Source organism: Lagenorhynchus albirostris, chromosome 21 (assembly GCF_949774975.1).
Source record: "Lagenorhynchus albirostris chromosome 21, mLagAlb1.1, whole genome shotgun sequence".
NCBI classification, from domain to species: domain Eukaryota; kingdom Metazoa; phylum Chordata; class Mammalia; order Artiodactyla; family Delphinidae; genus Lagenorhynchus; species Lagenorhynchus albirostris.
Genome location: NC_083115.1, coordinates 4,840,245 through 4,854,066, shown reverse-complemented (window position 1 = coordinate 4,854,066; position 13,822 = coordinate 4,840,245). Strand labels below are relative to the sequence as shown.

Genomic DNA, 13,822 nt, shown 5'->3' with positions numbered 1-13,822 from the left:
GCCTTTATATTATGTTTCACCATTTGGTAGAACAAGTCCTCCCTTTTTACTCTTCATCTATTTTTAAATCAATTTTCTTGGAGGCATCATCTGCATACAATAGAATACAACAAATGTAAGTATACAGGTGGATGAATGTTTGCAAATGTACACAAGCATTGGTACAATTCAGGTAGAGATTTTTTTTCATTTTTTAAATTGACCTACAACACTGTGTTAATTCCTATTACACAACATAGTGAATCAATATTCTATACATTTCAAAATGATCATCTTGATAAGTCTAGTTATGATATGTCACCATATAAAGATATTACATAGTTATTGACTATGTTCCCCACACTGTACATATTATACTCCTGACTCATTTATTTTGCAGCTAGAATTTTGTACCTCTTAATCTCCCTCACCTAGTTCTTTCCTCCCCCCAAACCCCTTCCCTCTGGCAACCACCGGTTTGTTCTTTGTATCTATAACTCTGTTTCTGTCTTGCTATGTTTGTTCATTTGTTATATTTTTAGATTCCACATAAAAGTGAAATCATAAGGTATTTGTCTTTCTCTGTCTGACTTATTTCACCTAACATAATACCCTCTAGGTCCATCCGTGCTTTTACAAATGGTAAAATTTCATTCTTTTTTTATGGCTGAGTAATATTCCATTGCATATATGTACCACATCTTCTTTATGCATTTATCTATTGATAGGCACTTAGTTTACTTCCATATCTTAGTTATTGTAAATAATGCTGCAGTGAACATATGGGTGCATATATCTTTTTCTTTTATTGAGTATCAATGATTTTAAATATTATGTTAATTTTAGGCATACAACATAGTGATTAAATATTTTTATAGACTGTACTTCATTTAAAGTTGTTATTTTAAAAAGGGCTATATTTCCCTGTGCTGTACAATGTATTTTTGGAGCTTATTTATTTTATGCATAGTAGTTTGTACCTCTTAATTCCCTACCCCATCTTCCCCTTCTTCCCTTTCCCCACTGGTAACCAGTAGTTTGACCTCTATATCTGGGAATCTGTTTCTGCTTTGTCATATTCATTCATTTGTTTTATTTTTTATATTCCACATATAAGTGATAACATAGAGTACTTGTCTTTGTCTGTCTGACTTATTTCACTAAGCATAATACCCTCTAGGGCCATCTATGTAGTTGCAAATGGAAAACTTTTATTCTTTTTTATGGTCGAGTAATATTCTATTGTATATGTGTACCACGTCTTCTTTATCCATTCATCTGTTGATGGACACTTATGTTGCTTCCACATCTTGGCAATTGTAAGTAATGCTGCTATGAACATTGGGGTGCATGTGTATTTTTGAATTAATGTTTTTGTTTTCTTTGGATATATATTCAGGAGTGGAATTGCTGGATCATATGGTAGCTTGATTTTTAGGGGTTTTTTTGAGGAACCTCCATACTGTTTTCCATAGTGGGAAACAGTGTACAAGAGTTCTCTTTTCTCCACTTACTTGCCAACATTTGTTATTTGTGATCTTTTTGATGATAGTGATTCTGACACGTGTGAGTTGATATCTCATTGTGGTTTTGATTTGCATTTCCCTAATGATTAGTGTTGTTAGCATCTTTTCATGTGCCTATTGGCCATCTGTATGTTTTCTTTGGAAAAATGTGTATTCAGGTCTCCTGCCCATTTTTAAATCAGGTTATTTGTTTTTTGGATATTGAGTTGTATGAGCTGTTTATATATTTTGGATATTAACTCCTTATCAGGCATATTATTTGCAAACATTTTCTCACATTCAATAAGTTGTTTTTTGCTTTGGTCAGTGGTTTCATGTGCTGCACAAAAGCTTTTAAGTTTAATTAGGTCCCATCTGTTTATTTTTGTTTCCTTTGCCTTAAGAGACAGATCCAAAAAATATTGTTGCAGTTCATGTCAGAGTGTTCTGCCTATGTTTTCTTCTAGGAGTTTTATGTTTTCTGGTCTTATATTTATGTCTTTAATCCATTTTGAGTTTATTTTAATATATGGTTTAAGAAAATGTTTCAGTTTTATTCTTTTAATGTAGCTGTCCAGATTTCCAGCACTACTTATTAAAGAGATTGTCTTTCCCCCATTGTATATCCTTGCCTCCTTTGTTGAAGATTAATTGACCATAAGTGCGTGGGTTTATTTCTGGACTCTCTACTCTGTTCCATTGATCTATGTGCTGTTTTTGTGCCTGTATCATACTGTTTTGATGACTGTCTTTTTATACTATAGTTTGAAATCAAGGAGTATGGTACCTCCAGCTCTGTTCTTCTTTCTTCAGATTGCTTTGGCTATTTGGACTCTTTTATGTTTCCATACAAATGTTAGAACTATTTGTTACAGCTCTGTGAAAAATGCCATTAATATTTTGATAGGAATTGCATTGAATGTATAGATTGCCTTGGGTACTATGGCCATTTTAGCAATATTAATTCTGCCAGTCTATGAACACTGTATATCTTTCCATCTGTGTCATCTTCAATTTCTTTCATCAGTGGCTTATGGTTTTCCAAATACAGGTCTTTTACCTCCTTAGTTAGATTTCTTCCTAGATATTTTATTCTTTTTGATGTAATTCTAAATGGGATTGTTTTCTTAATTTCTCTTTTGTTAATTCATTGTTAGTGTAAAGAAATGCAACAAATTTCTGTATATTGATTTTGTATCCTGCACTTAACAAAATGGCAGTAAGTACATACCTACCAATAATTACTTTAAATATAATTGTACTAAATGCTGCAATCAAAAGAAACAGAATGGCTGAATGGATAAAACAACAAGACCCATATATATATATATACTGCCTACAAGAGACTTACTTCAGATCTAAAGACACATGCAGACTGAAAGTGAGGGAATCAGAAAAGGTATTCCATGCAAATGGAAATCAAAAGAAAGCTGAGGTAGCAATACTTATGTCAGACAAGAGAGACTTCAAAACAAAGACTGTAAGACAAAGGACATTATATAATGATTAAGGGATCAATCCAAGAAGATGCAACATTTGTAAATATATATGCATTTAACATAGGAACACCTAAATACATAAAGCAAATATTAACAGACATAAGGGGAGAAATGGACAGTAACACAATAATAGTAGGAGACTTTAACACCTCACTTACATCAATGGACTTACCATCCAGACAGAAAATCATTAAGGAAAGACTGGTCTTAAGTGACACATAGGACCAGATGGAATTAATAGAAGTAAATATAGAACATTCCACACCAAAACAACAGAATACACATTGTTTCAGGTGCCCTGTAACATCTCCAGGGTAGATCACATGGTAGGCCACCAAACAAATCTCAGTAAATTTAAGAAAATTGAAATCATATCCAACATCTTTTCTGACTAGAATGCTATGAGACTAGGAATCAACTACAAGAAAAAAAGTACAGAAAACAGAAATATGTCAAGGCTAAACAATATACTGCTAAACAACCAATGGATCACTGAAGAAATAAATTAGGAAATTAAAAAAATACCTGTAGGCAAATGAAAGCAAAATACAATGAACCAAAATCAATGAGACAAAGCAAAAGCAGTACTATGAGGGAAGTTTTTTAGTGATACAAGCTTACCTCAGGAAACAAGAAAAATCTCAAATAAACAACCTAATCTTACACCTAAAGTAACTAAAAAAAGAAAAAACAAAACCTAAAGTTAGTAGAAGCAAAGAAATAATAAAGATCAGAGCAGAAATAAATGAAATAGAGACTAAAAAGGTAGATTAATGAAGATAAGAGGTAGTTCTTTGAGAAAGATAAAGAAAATTGATAAACCTTTAGCCAGACTCATCAAGAAAAAGAGAGAACCCAAATCAATAAAATCAGAAATGGAAAAGAAGCTACAACCAACACCACAGAAATTCAAAGGATCATAAGATTACTGCAAACCATATGCCAGTAAAATGGACAATGTGGAAGAAATGTACAAATTCCTAGAAATGTGCACTCTCCTAAGACTGAACCAGGAAGAAACAGAAAACATGAACAGACCAATTGCCAGTAATGATATTGAATCAGTAATAATATTTTTAAAAACTACCAACAAAAAATGTCCAGGACCAGATGGCTTCACAGGTAAATTCACCAAACATTTGGAGAACAGTTAACACCTGTTCCTATGATAATAAATGACCATATATATGCATCTTTCCCTGAATTCTTTTCTGTTTATTTGTCTGTCCTTATGCCTATTCCACACTGTCTTAACTAATGCACTTTTCAGTAAGTCTTGAAAACATTGTGTGTAAATCAGCCAACTTTGGTCCTCTTTTCCAAAATAGCTTTACTATTCTGGGACCATTTTATTTCCATGTAAATTGGAGAACAGGCATGTGAACGTAGGGACTTTGATTCGAATTGTGTTGTATTCATACATCAATTTGGGGGGAATTACTTTTCTCACCAATATTAAGTCTGCCAATCTGTGCACATTGTGTATCTCTCCACTTATTCAGATCTTCTTTAGTTCTTCTATAGATTTCTTGTTTTGATAGTGTTTAAAAATTTTATTTAACAATTGTATCATTTATTTAACAATTGTATACAATTGTATCACAATTGTATTAACAATTGTATAACAATTAACAAATAAAATTTAACATTTTATTTAACAATTTCATACTAACAATAGTATAAAAATTACAGTGGACTTTTCTGAATTCTAGTGCTGATTAGAAGTGCTGAGAGTGGCCTTCTTTGCTTTGTTCTTATTTTTAGGGGAATAGTTTTCTGACTTTCACCATTAAATATGATATTAGATAATAAGCTTTTTTCAAAAATAGATGCCCTTTACCATATTGAGGAAATTTCCTTCTATTTCTAGTTAACTAAGAGTTTTTTTAAATTGAATAAATTTAAGTGTAATATTGTAAGCTTAAGTTGTACAGTGTGTTACTGTGATACATTTATATATTGTTATATGATTGCTGATGTAGTGATATTTATTACATTACATAATTATAGTACAATATTAGTATCTACATTCATTATATTGTGCATTAGATCTCTATGGCTTATTTATTGCTCGATACAAGTGTGTACCCTTAAATACCATCACTCTTACTCCTCTGCCTCCACAACCTCTGGTAACCAGTACTTTACTCTGTTTTTCACAGGTTTAAACATTCCACATGTAAGTGATATCACACAGTTCTTGTCTTTCTCTGTTTGACTTATCTCGCTAGCATAATGTGCTCAAGATTCACATATGTTGTTGAAAATGGGAGGATAGCTTCCATTTTCATGGCAGAATAACATTCCATTGTGTATGTGTACCAAATTTTTTTATCCATTAATCCATTGATGGGCATTTGGGTTGTTTCCATATCTTGGTTTTTGTAAATAGCCAAGATTTATTGTGATAAATGCATATATCTCTTTGAAATTCTGTTTTCATTTCCTTTGGGTATATACCCAGAACTGGAATTGCTGGATCATATGGTAGGTCTATTTTTAATTTTTTGAGGCACCTCCATATTGTTTTCCATAGTGGACCAATTGGTTGGACCTATTTACGTTCCCACCAACAGTGTATAAGGCTTCCTTTTTCACCACATCCTTGCCAGCACCTGTTGTCTCTTGTCTTCTTCGTGATAGCCATTCTGACAGGTGTGAAGTGGTATCTCATAGTGGTTTTGATTACCATTTCTTGATGATTAGTGATGTTGAGCATCTTTTCATGTGCCTGTTGGCCATCTGTATGTCTTTAGAAAAATGTGTATTTAGTTCTTCTGCCCCTTTTTAAATTGGAGTGTTTTTTTGTTGTTGTTAACAAATTGAGTAAGTTCTTTATATAGTTTGAATATTAACCCCTTATCTGATATATGGTTTGCAAAAATTTTCTCCCATCATGTAGGGTTTTTTTTCTATTTTGATAATTGTTTCTTTTGAGGTGCAGAAGTTTTTGAGTTTGATGTCCCATTTGTTGTTTTTTCTTTTGTTGTTTGTCCATTTGGCATCACACTCCAAAATTTATACCCAAGACTAGTATCAATGAGGTTTTTCCCTACATTTTTTTCTAGGAGTTTCATGGTATCAGACCTTATGTTTAAGTCTTTGATCCACTTTGAGTTAATTTTTCTGGGTAATGTGGGATAGTAGTCATTGTCATTGTTTTGCATGTGTTTCTCTAGTTTTCCCAGTTGTTGAAGAGAGTATCCTTTCCTCATTGGTTATTCCTGACTCCCTTGTCGAATACTAGTTGACCATATATGCCGTGGTTTAGTTTTGGGCTTTCTATTCTGTTTAATTGGTTTACATGTCTATTTTTGTCCCAGTACCATACTGGTGTTTGTTTGTTTGTTTTATTATATAAGTTTCAGGTGTACAGCACTATAATTCAACATCTGTATACACTACATAGTGATCAGCACCACAAGTCTACTTACCATCCATCACCATATAGTTGACTCCCTTCACCTGTTTCTCTTACCTCCGAACCCCCTTCCCTTCTGGTAACCACTAATCTGATTTCTGCATCTATGAGGTTTTTTGGTTTTATTTTGTTGGCTTTTTTGTGTGTGTGGTTTTTTGTTTGTTTGTTCATTTGTTTGTTTTGTTTTTAGATTTCAGATATGAATGAAATCGTATGGTATCTGTCTTCCTTCATTTGACTTATTTCACTTAGCATAATACCTTCAAGGTCCATCCATGTCGCAAAAGGCAAGATTTCATTATTTTTATGGATGAGTAAGTATTCCACTGTGTATGTATACTAGGTCTTCTTTGTCCATTCATCCATCAGTGGACACTTAGGTTGTTTCCACATCTTGGCTGTTATAAATAATGCTGCAATAAGCATAGGAGGGCATATATTTTTCCTAACTAGTGTTTTTGTATTTTTTGGATGAATACCCAGAAGTGGAATAGCTAGGTTGTACGGCAATTCTTAATCTTTTGAGTAATCACCATTGTTTTTCATAGTGGCTGTACTGATTTACAGTCCCACTAACAGTGTACTAGGGTTCCCTTTTTCCATATCCTCTCCAACGTTTGTTATTTTTTCTTTTTTATAATAGTTATTCTAACAGGTGTGAGGTGATATCTCATTGTTGTTTGATTTGCATTTCCCTAATAATTAGTTATGTTGATTATCTTTTCATGTGCCTGTTGGCCATCTATATGTTTTCTTTGGAAAAATGTCTGTTCAGTTTCTGTGCCCGGTTTTTAGTCAGGTTGTTATTACTTTGTTATTGAGTTGTATAAGCTCTTTATGTATTTTGGATATTAAGCCCTTATCAGTTATATGATTTGCAAATATATTTTCATTCAGTAAGTTGCTTTTTCATTTTGAGATGGTTTTCTTTGCTGTGAAGAAGAATTTTAGCTTGATATAGTCCCGTTTGTTTATTTTGCTTTTGTTTCTCTTGCCTTTGGAGTGGGTTCCACAAAAACCTTACTGAGACTGATATCAGTGAGATTATTGCCTATTTTTTCTTCTAGGAATTTTATGGATTCATGTTTTATATTCAGATTAATCCATTTTGTGTTCATTTTTGTGTATGGTGTAAGGTATTGGTCCAGTTTCTTTCTTTTGCATGTGACTGTACAGCTTTCCCAACAGCAGTTGTTGAAGAGACTCTCCTTTCTCTATTGTATATTCTTCGTTCCCTCATTGTAAGTTTATTGTCTGCGTATGTATGGGTTTACTTTTGTACTCTCAGTTCTGGTCCATTGATCTGTGAGTCTGTTTCTGTGCTAGTACCATCCTGTTTTGCTTATTGTGGCTTTGTAGGAAACAAAATATACTGTTTTGATTACTGTAGCTTTGTAGGAAACAGTCATCCCTTGATATCTACAGGGGATTGGTTCTAGGACCCTTAAGGTATACCAAAATCCATGGATGTTCAAATCCCTTTTATAAAATGCCATATAACCTACCCACATACTCCCATATACTTTAAATCATCTCTAGATTACTTATAATACCTAATACAATGTAAATGATATGTAAATAGTTGTAAATAAAATGTAAATGCTATGTAAATAGTTGCCAGAATGCAGCAAATTTAAGTTTTGCTTTTTGGAACTTTCTGGATTTTTTTCTGAATATGTTCAATCTAAGGTTGGTCGAATGCATGGATTGAGCACCCACAGATATGGAGGACCAGCTGTAATTTGAAATCAAGGAGTATGATACTTTCAGCTTTGTTCTTCTTTCTCAAAATTGATTTGACTGTTGGGGATCTTTTGTGCTTTCACACACACTTAGTTTTTATTACTATGGCTTTGTCAGAAGCATGATACCCCCAGTTTTTTTTTTTTTTTTTCTTCTCAGAATCACAATTTGGAGTCTTGAGTTTCCACACAGATTTTAGGATTGTTTTCTCTATTACTGTGAGAAATACCTTTGGCATTTTTACAGGGATTATGTTGAATCTGTAGGTGGCTTTGGGTACTATAGCCATTTTAACAATATTAATTCTTCCAATCCATGAACATGGGGTATCTTTCCATTTCTTCATGTCTTCTTTGATTTCCTTCAGCAGAGTTTTGTGGTTTTCATTATGCAGATCTTTCGCTTTCTTGGTTAAAATTATTCCTAAATATTTTATTGTTTTTCATGCTATTGTGAATGGGATGGTTTTTTTTTTTTAATTTCTCTGTCAGACGCTTCATTATTAATGTAAAGGAATGTGATTGATTTCTGTATGTTGATTTCGTATCTTGCCACTTTACTGAAATCATTGGTTAATTCAAAGTTTTTTGACTGGTTCTTTGAGATTTTCTGTATGTAGGATCATATCATTAGCAAATAACCACAGTTTTACTTCTTCTCTTTTTATTTGGATGACTTTAATTTTTTTTTTGTCTTGACCAGTTGCTCTAGCTAGGTCTTCCAGTACTAAACTGAATAGGCATATTGAGAGAGGACGTTATTGCCGTGTTCTTGATCTTAGGGGAAATGCTTTCAATTTCTCTCCATTAAGTATAATCTTAGCTGAGAATTCTTAATGAAGAATTAATGTTGAATATTGCCAAGTATTTCTGTGTCTATTGAGCTGATCATATGAATTCTGTTTTTATTCTATTATTATTATTATTTTTGTGTGTGTGTGGTACGTGGGCCTCTCACTGTTGTGGCCTCTCCCATTGTGGAGCACAGGCTCCGGATGTGCAGGCTCAGTGGCTGTGGCTCACGGGCCCAGCCTCTCCGCGGCATGTGGGATCTTCCCAGACCAGGGCATGAATCCGTGTCCCGTGCATCGGCAGGCGGACTCTCAACCACTGCGCCACCAGGGAAGCACTTATTCTATTATTAATATGATACGTTTCATTCATTGGTTTTTGAGTGCTAACCCAGCCATCATGCAGTCCTGAAATTAGCCTCACTTGGGTTATTTAATATATATAAATTTATATGTATATATATAAATTTAAAATTTGCCAATGTTTTGTTCAGGATTATGGCACTTATTTTAACAAGGGAATTGTCTGTAGTTTTATCTTTTCTTGCAATCTTTTCTTCTGGTTTTGGTGTCAGGGTAATTCTGGACTCATAAAATGAGTTGGAAGGTGCTCCCTTACCCCTACTTTCTGAAAGAATTTGTTTAATATTGGTATTATTCCTATTTATTTATTGTGGAAGAGCACTTAAGAGGAGATTTACCCCTGTAAATCTAAGCCCCTAGAAGTTTTATAGTTTGGATTTTAGTTTTAGGCTTATGACCCATTTGAGTTATTATTTTTTTGTGTGTGTGTGAGAAAGGTGTAGGGTCAGTGTCTAGAGTCATTATTTTCCTTGTGAATGCCCAAGTTGTTCCAACACCATTTATTGATAATTCTCCATTGAGTTGCATTTACTCCATTAACAAAGGTTTTGTTATCTCTATGTAGTTCTGTTTCTGGGGTCTCCATTTTGTTCTAAGCTCGTTGTCTATTCTTTTGTGCATACTACACTGCCACTATTATAGTTTTTATTAAGTTTTGAAGCTGGGTATTTTTGGTCCTTCAATTTTCCTCCTCCTCTTCCTCCTCCTCTTCCTCTTCTGCCTCTTCTTTTTCTTCTTCCTTCTCTTCCTCAGCATTAGGTTGTCTACTCTGAGTCTTTTGCCTTTCCATATAAACTTTAGAATCAGTTTGACTATGTCCACAAAATAATTGCTGGGTTTTTTTAATTGTAATTGCACTGAATCTCTACATCAAGTTGTGAGGAACTGACATTTTAACAATATTTAGTCTTCCTATCCATGAACATGGACTATCTCTCCATTTATTTATACCTTCTCTGATTTTCTTCATCAAGTTTTGTAGTTTTTCTCATATTGATCCTGTAAAATTTTGTTAGGACTATTCCCAAGTACTTCATTGTTTTGGTGCTAATGCAAATGGTATTGTGTTTTTTATTTCAAATTTTTATTTTTCATTGTTGGTATAAAGGAAAACAATTTCCAGCAACCTTGCTATAATTGTTTATTAGTCACAGGAGGCTTTTACTGTTATTGTTCTTTGGCTAATTATTTGGTATTTTCTTTACATAGGCAGTCATGTGATCAATGGATAAAAATAGTTTTTGTTTCTTTCCCACCTGTATATTTTCACTTCATTTTCTAGTCTTATTGCATTAGCTAGGACTTCCAGTAAGATGCTGAAGGGAGTGGTGAGGGGGGCATCCTTGCCTTGTTTCTTTTTTAGGAGGAAAGCTTATAGTTTCTCACCATAACTGTGATATTAGCCACAGATTTTTTTCTAGATGTTACCAAATTGAAGAAGTTCTCTCTATTCCTAGTTTGCTAACATTTTGTATAAGTGCGTTTGGATTTCGTCAAGTGCTTTTTCTACAGCAATTTTTATGGTCACTGATTTTTATTCTTCAGCCTGTCAGAATGATGGATTATATTAATGGATGTTTGCATAATAAACCAGCCTTGCATACTTGTGATAAATCCCATTTGGTTGTAGTATATAATTATTTTTGCACATTGTTGGATTCAATTTCCTAATTTTTTGTTGAGGATTTTTGCATCTATGTTTATGAGATCTATTTATTGATTGATCTGTAGATTTATTGATGAGGTCTACAGATTTATTGATATGTAATGTTACTTTGTCTGGGCTTGATATTAGGCTAATACTGACCTCATAGAATGAGTTAGGAAGCATCACATATCAGTGCTGGGAGAGTAATATGGCTGCGATTCCATGGCACAAAAGCAGTAGAAGCTCCATGTTTAATGCTTCTCCTGGATTCTGTCCTCAGTGCTTTTTCTCTTGACTGATTTTAATTTGTATCCTTTCCATATAATAAACCATAACTGTGAGTATAACAGCTTTCAGTGAGTTCTGTGAGTTCTTCCAGTAAATTTTATAAAACCTGAGGGTGGTTTTGGGAATCCACTGAACTTGAGATTGGTGAAAGAAATGAGGACAGTCTTGGGGACTGTTCTCTCTAACTTTGCAGTGGGTCTAAACTCTACCCACCCTTTTTTCCCCCAGCTTTACTGAGGTATGATTAACAAATAAAAACTGCATATATTTAAGGTGTACAGGTATACAGTGTGATGTTTTCGTATATGTACACATTGTGAGATGATTCCTGCATCAAACCAGTTTACATATACATCATCTCACACAGTTATCATTTTTTGGTTTGGTGAAAATACTTCTACTTCTTAGCAAATTTCAAGTATGCAATACAGTATTGTTAACTGTAGTCATCAAGCTGTACATTAGATCCTGAGAAATAACTCATCTCATAAATGAAAGTTTGTACCCTTTTTTTTTTTTTTTTTTTGGCGGTACGCGGGCCTCTCACTGTCGTGGCCTCTCCCATTGTGGAGCACAGGCTCCGGACGCACAGGCTCAGCGGCCATGGCTTATGGGCCCAGCCGCTCCGCGGCACGTGGGATCTTCCCGGACCGGGGCACGAACCCTCATCCCCTGCATCGGCAGGTGGACTCTCAACCACTGCGCCACCAGGGAAGCCCTGAAAGTTTGTACCCTTTGATCAGTGTCTCCCCTTTCCTCTCACCTTTCAGGCACTGGTAACTACCATTCTACACTCTGTTCTATTATTCAGTTTCTTTAAAAAGTTGTTTTATATGTTTTGCCCAGTTTTCTAGTTGAATAAGAATTAGTAAGGTACCAGTTACTCTGTTGTGACCTGAAGTAAAAATGGCACCTTAGTATTGTAATTGTTTAGAGATGCAAAAATCTGTAAATGTTGACAGCATGCGTATTTTTACCCCACAAATAAAAAAATAAGCACAGCTTCTGACAAAGTTTATATTACTTCCATGATGTATTTTTACTTGTGCCTTCCACTCATTTATAGCAATGTGGACCTGATAGCTGTTGTAATCCTCAAACTTGTGTGCTGAAACCAAATACACAGTGTGATAGAGGCTCATGCTGCAACAACTGTCAAGTAAGATTTTAGTTTATTACTATCTTCTAAGTATATAATGAATTATGTCTTGGATACTTTAGAATACATAGACACTTAGCTGTTAAGTCAAAGTAAATGACCTTTCATGTAAAGAAAAAAATACTAAATTCAGCATGATGTTTCTGATTTTATGAGTTATAGTTGGATGTTGAGGCCTCCTTATAATGCCATTATTCTCCCTAATGATGCTATTGTTTTTAAGTCTTTTTTTCTTTTACTCTAGTTCAACAGAATTCCTTTATTCTATTTTTAAAATGTCCTACTGTTTTTAAGTCTTGACTGAGAGCTATTACAGAATTTTTTGATACAGAAGATCACCACTAAAAGGGACTGTTTTCATTTATTTTATCCTTTTTTTTTTTTTTTTTTTAATGGTACGCGGGCCTCTCACTGTTGTGGCCTCTCCCGTTGCGGAGCACAGGCTCCGGACGCGCAGGCCCAGTGGCCATGGCTCACGGGCCTAGCCGCTCCGTGGCATGTGGGATCTTCCCGGAATGGAACACGAACCCATGTCCCCTGCATCGGCAGGTGGACTCTCAACCACTGCACCGCCAGGGAAGCCCCCAATATTTATATTTTTGTGAATAAAAGTTATATTTTAGGTTGTAATGGGTATCTGTAAGTATGTAACTGAAAGATACAGCAATTTTCCATAAATGCATAAATAATGAAACTCACTAGATGTAACACTTTCCAAATGCTACGTGTTAGCACAAAATTTAAACTATGAATTTGTTATACAAAGATCATTTGACTTAAATGTCACATTTTAGCTTATATGGTGAAGATGTTGATTCCTGTCCCCTGTTTTACTTTTCAGCTCTTCCAACATATGTGTGACAGATTCGTCACATGAGAACCCCTCTATTGAACAATCTGCCACTGTTCTGTGTTCTTCACTATCCTTTGACTGGTGTGGTTTTATGTTATTTTTCTCCTAGAATCTTATCGTGGTTAATTCTTACCTCCATAATCTTTTTAGTGTGAACTGGAAGTCATCAATTAAGAAGTATGAGATAAATGCCCAGTTAAGATTCTTTATATAAAATTTCAGAATAGTATACATGAAAGTGTTAATTAACCATAGGATAATTCAGGAGAAAAATTACAATTGGGTTCCTTTTTTTCTGAGACTTCAGTAGTTGACCTGCCTCTTTTAATCACTCTTTGGTTTCCCACTGTTCATTCTCAGTTATTTAGGTTTCACATTTTCATAGAATTACAGATATTCCATACTTAAAAACTATGGTTTGAATAAGTATATTTTATTTGGAAATTATCTAAATTTCATAATTTTTGCCCCAAAGGAATAATTATCCCAAGCTAAAAGCTACTTTTTCTCCCTTCTACCAAAGCACAAACAAAACTTGGGCTCTCATTATATCATATTTGTGTTATCCTTTTCC

General features: G+C 34.2%; 1 protein-coding gene across 1 annotated transcript in view; it reads left to right on the top strand.

The window, feature by feature from the left end:
- The window catches only part of ADAM32 (ADAM metallopeptidase domain 32), a 146,992-nt gene that overhangs the window by 76,535 nt on the left and 56,635 nt on the right, over positions 1-13,822 (top strand). Inside the window, exon 14 of the mRNA XM_060136298.1 lies at positions 12,303-12,395. Coding sequence (XP_059992281.1) covers positions 12,303-12,395 — 93 coding nt within the window. The remainder of the gene's footprint in view (positions 1-12,302; positions 12,396-13,822) is intronic.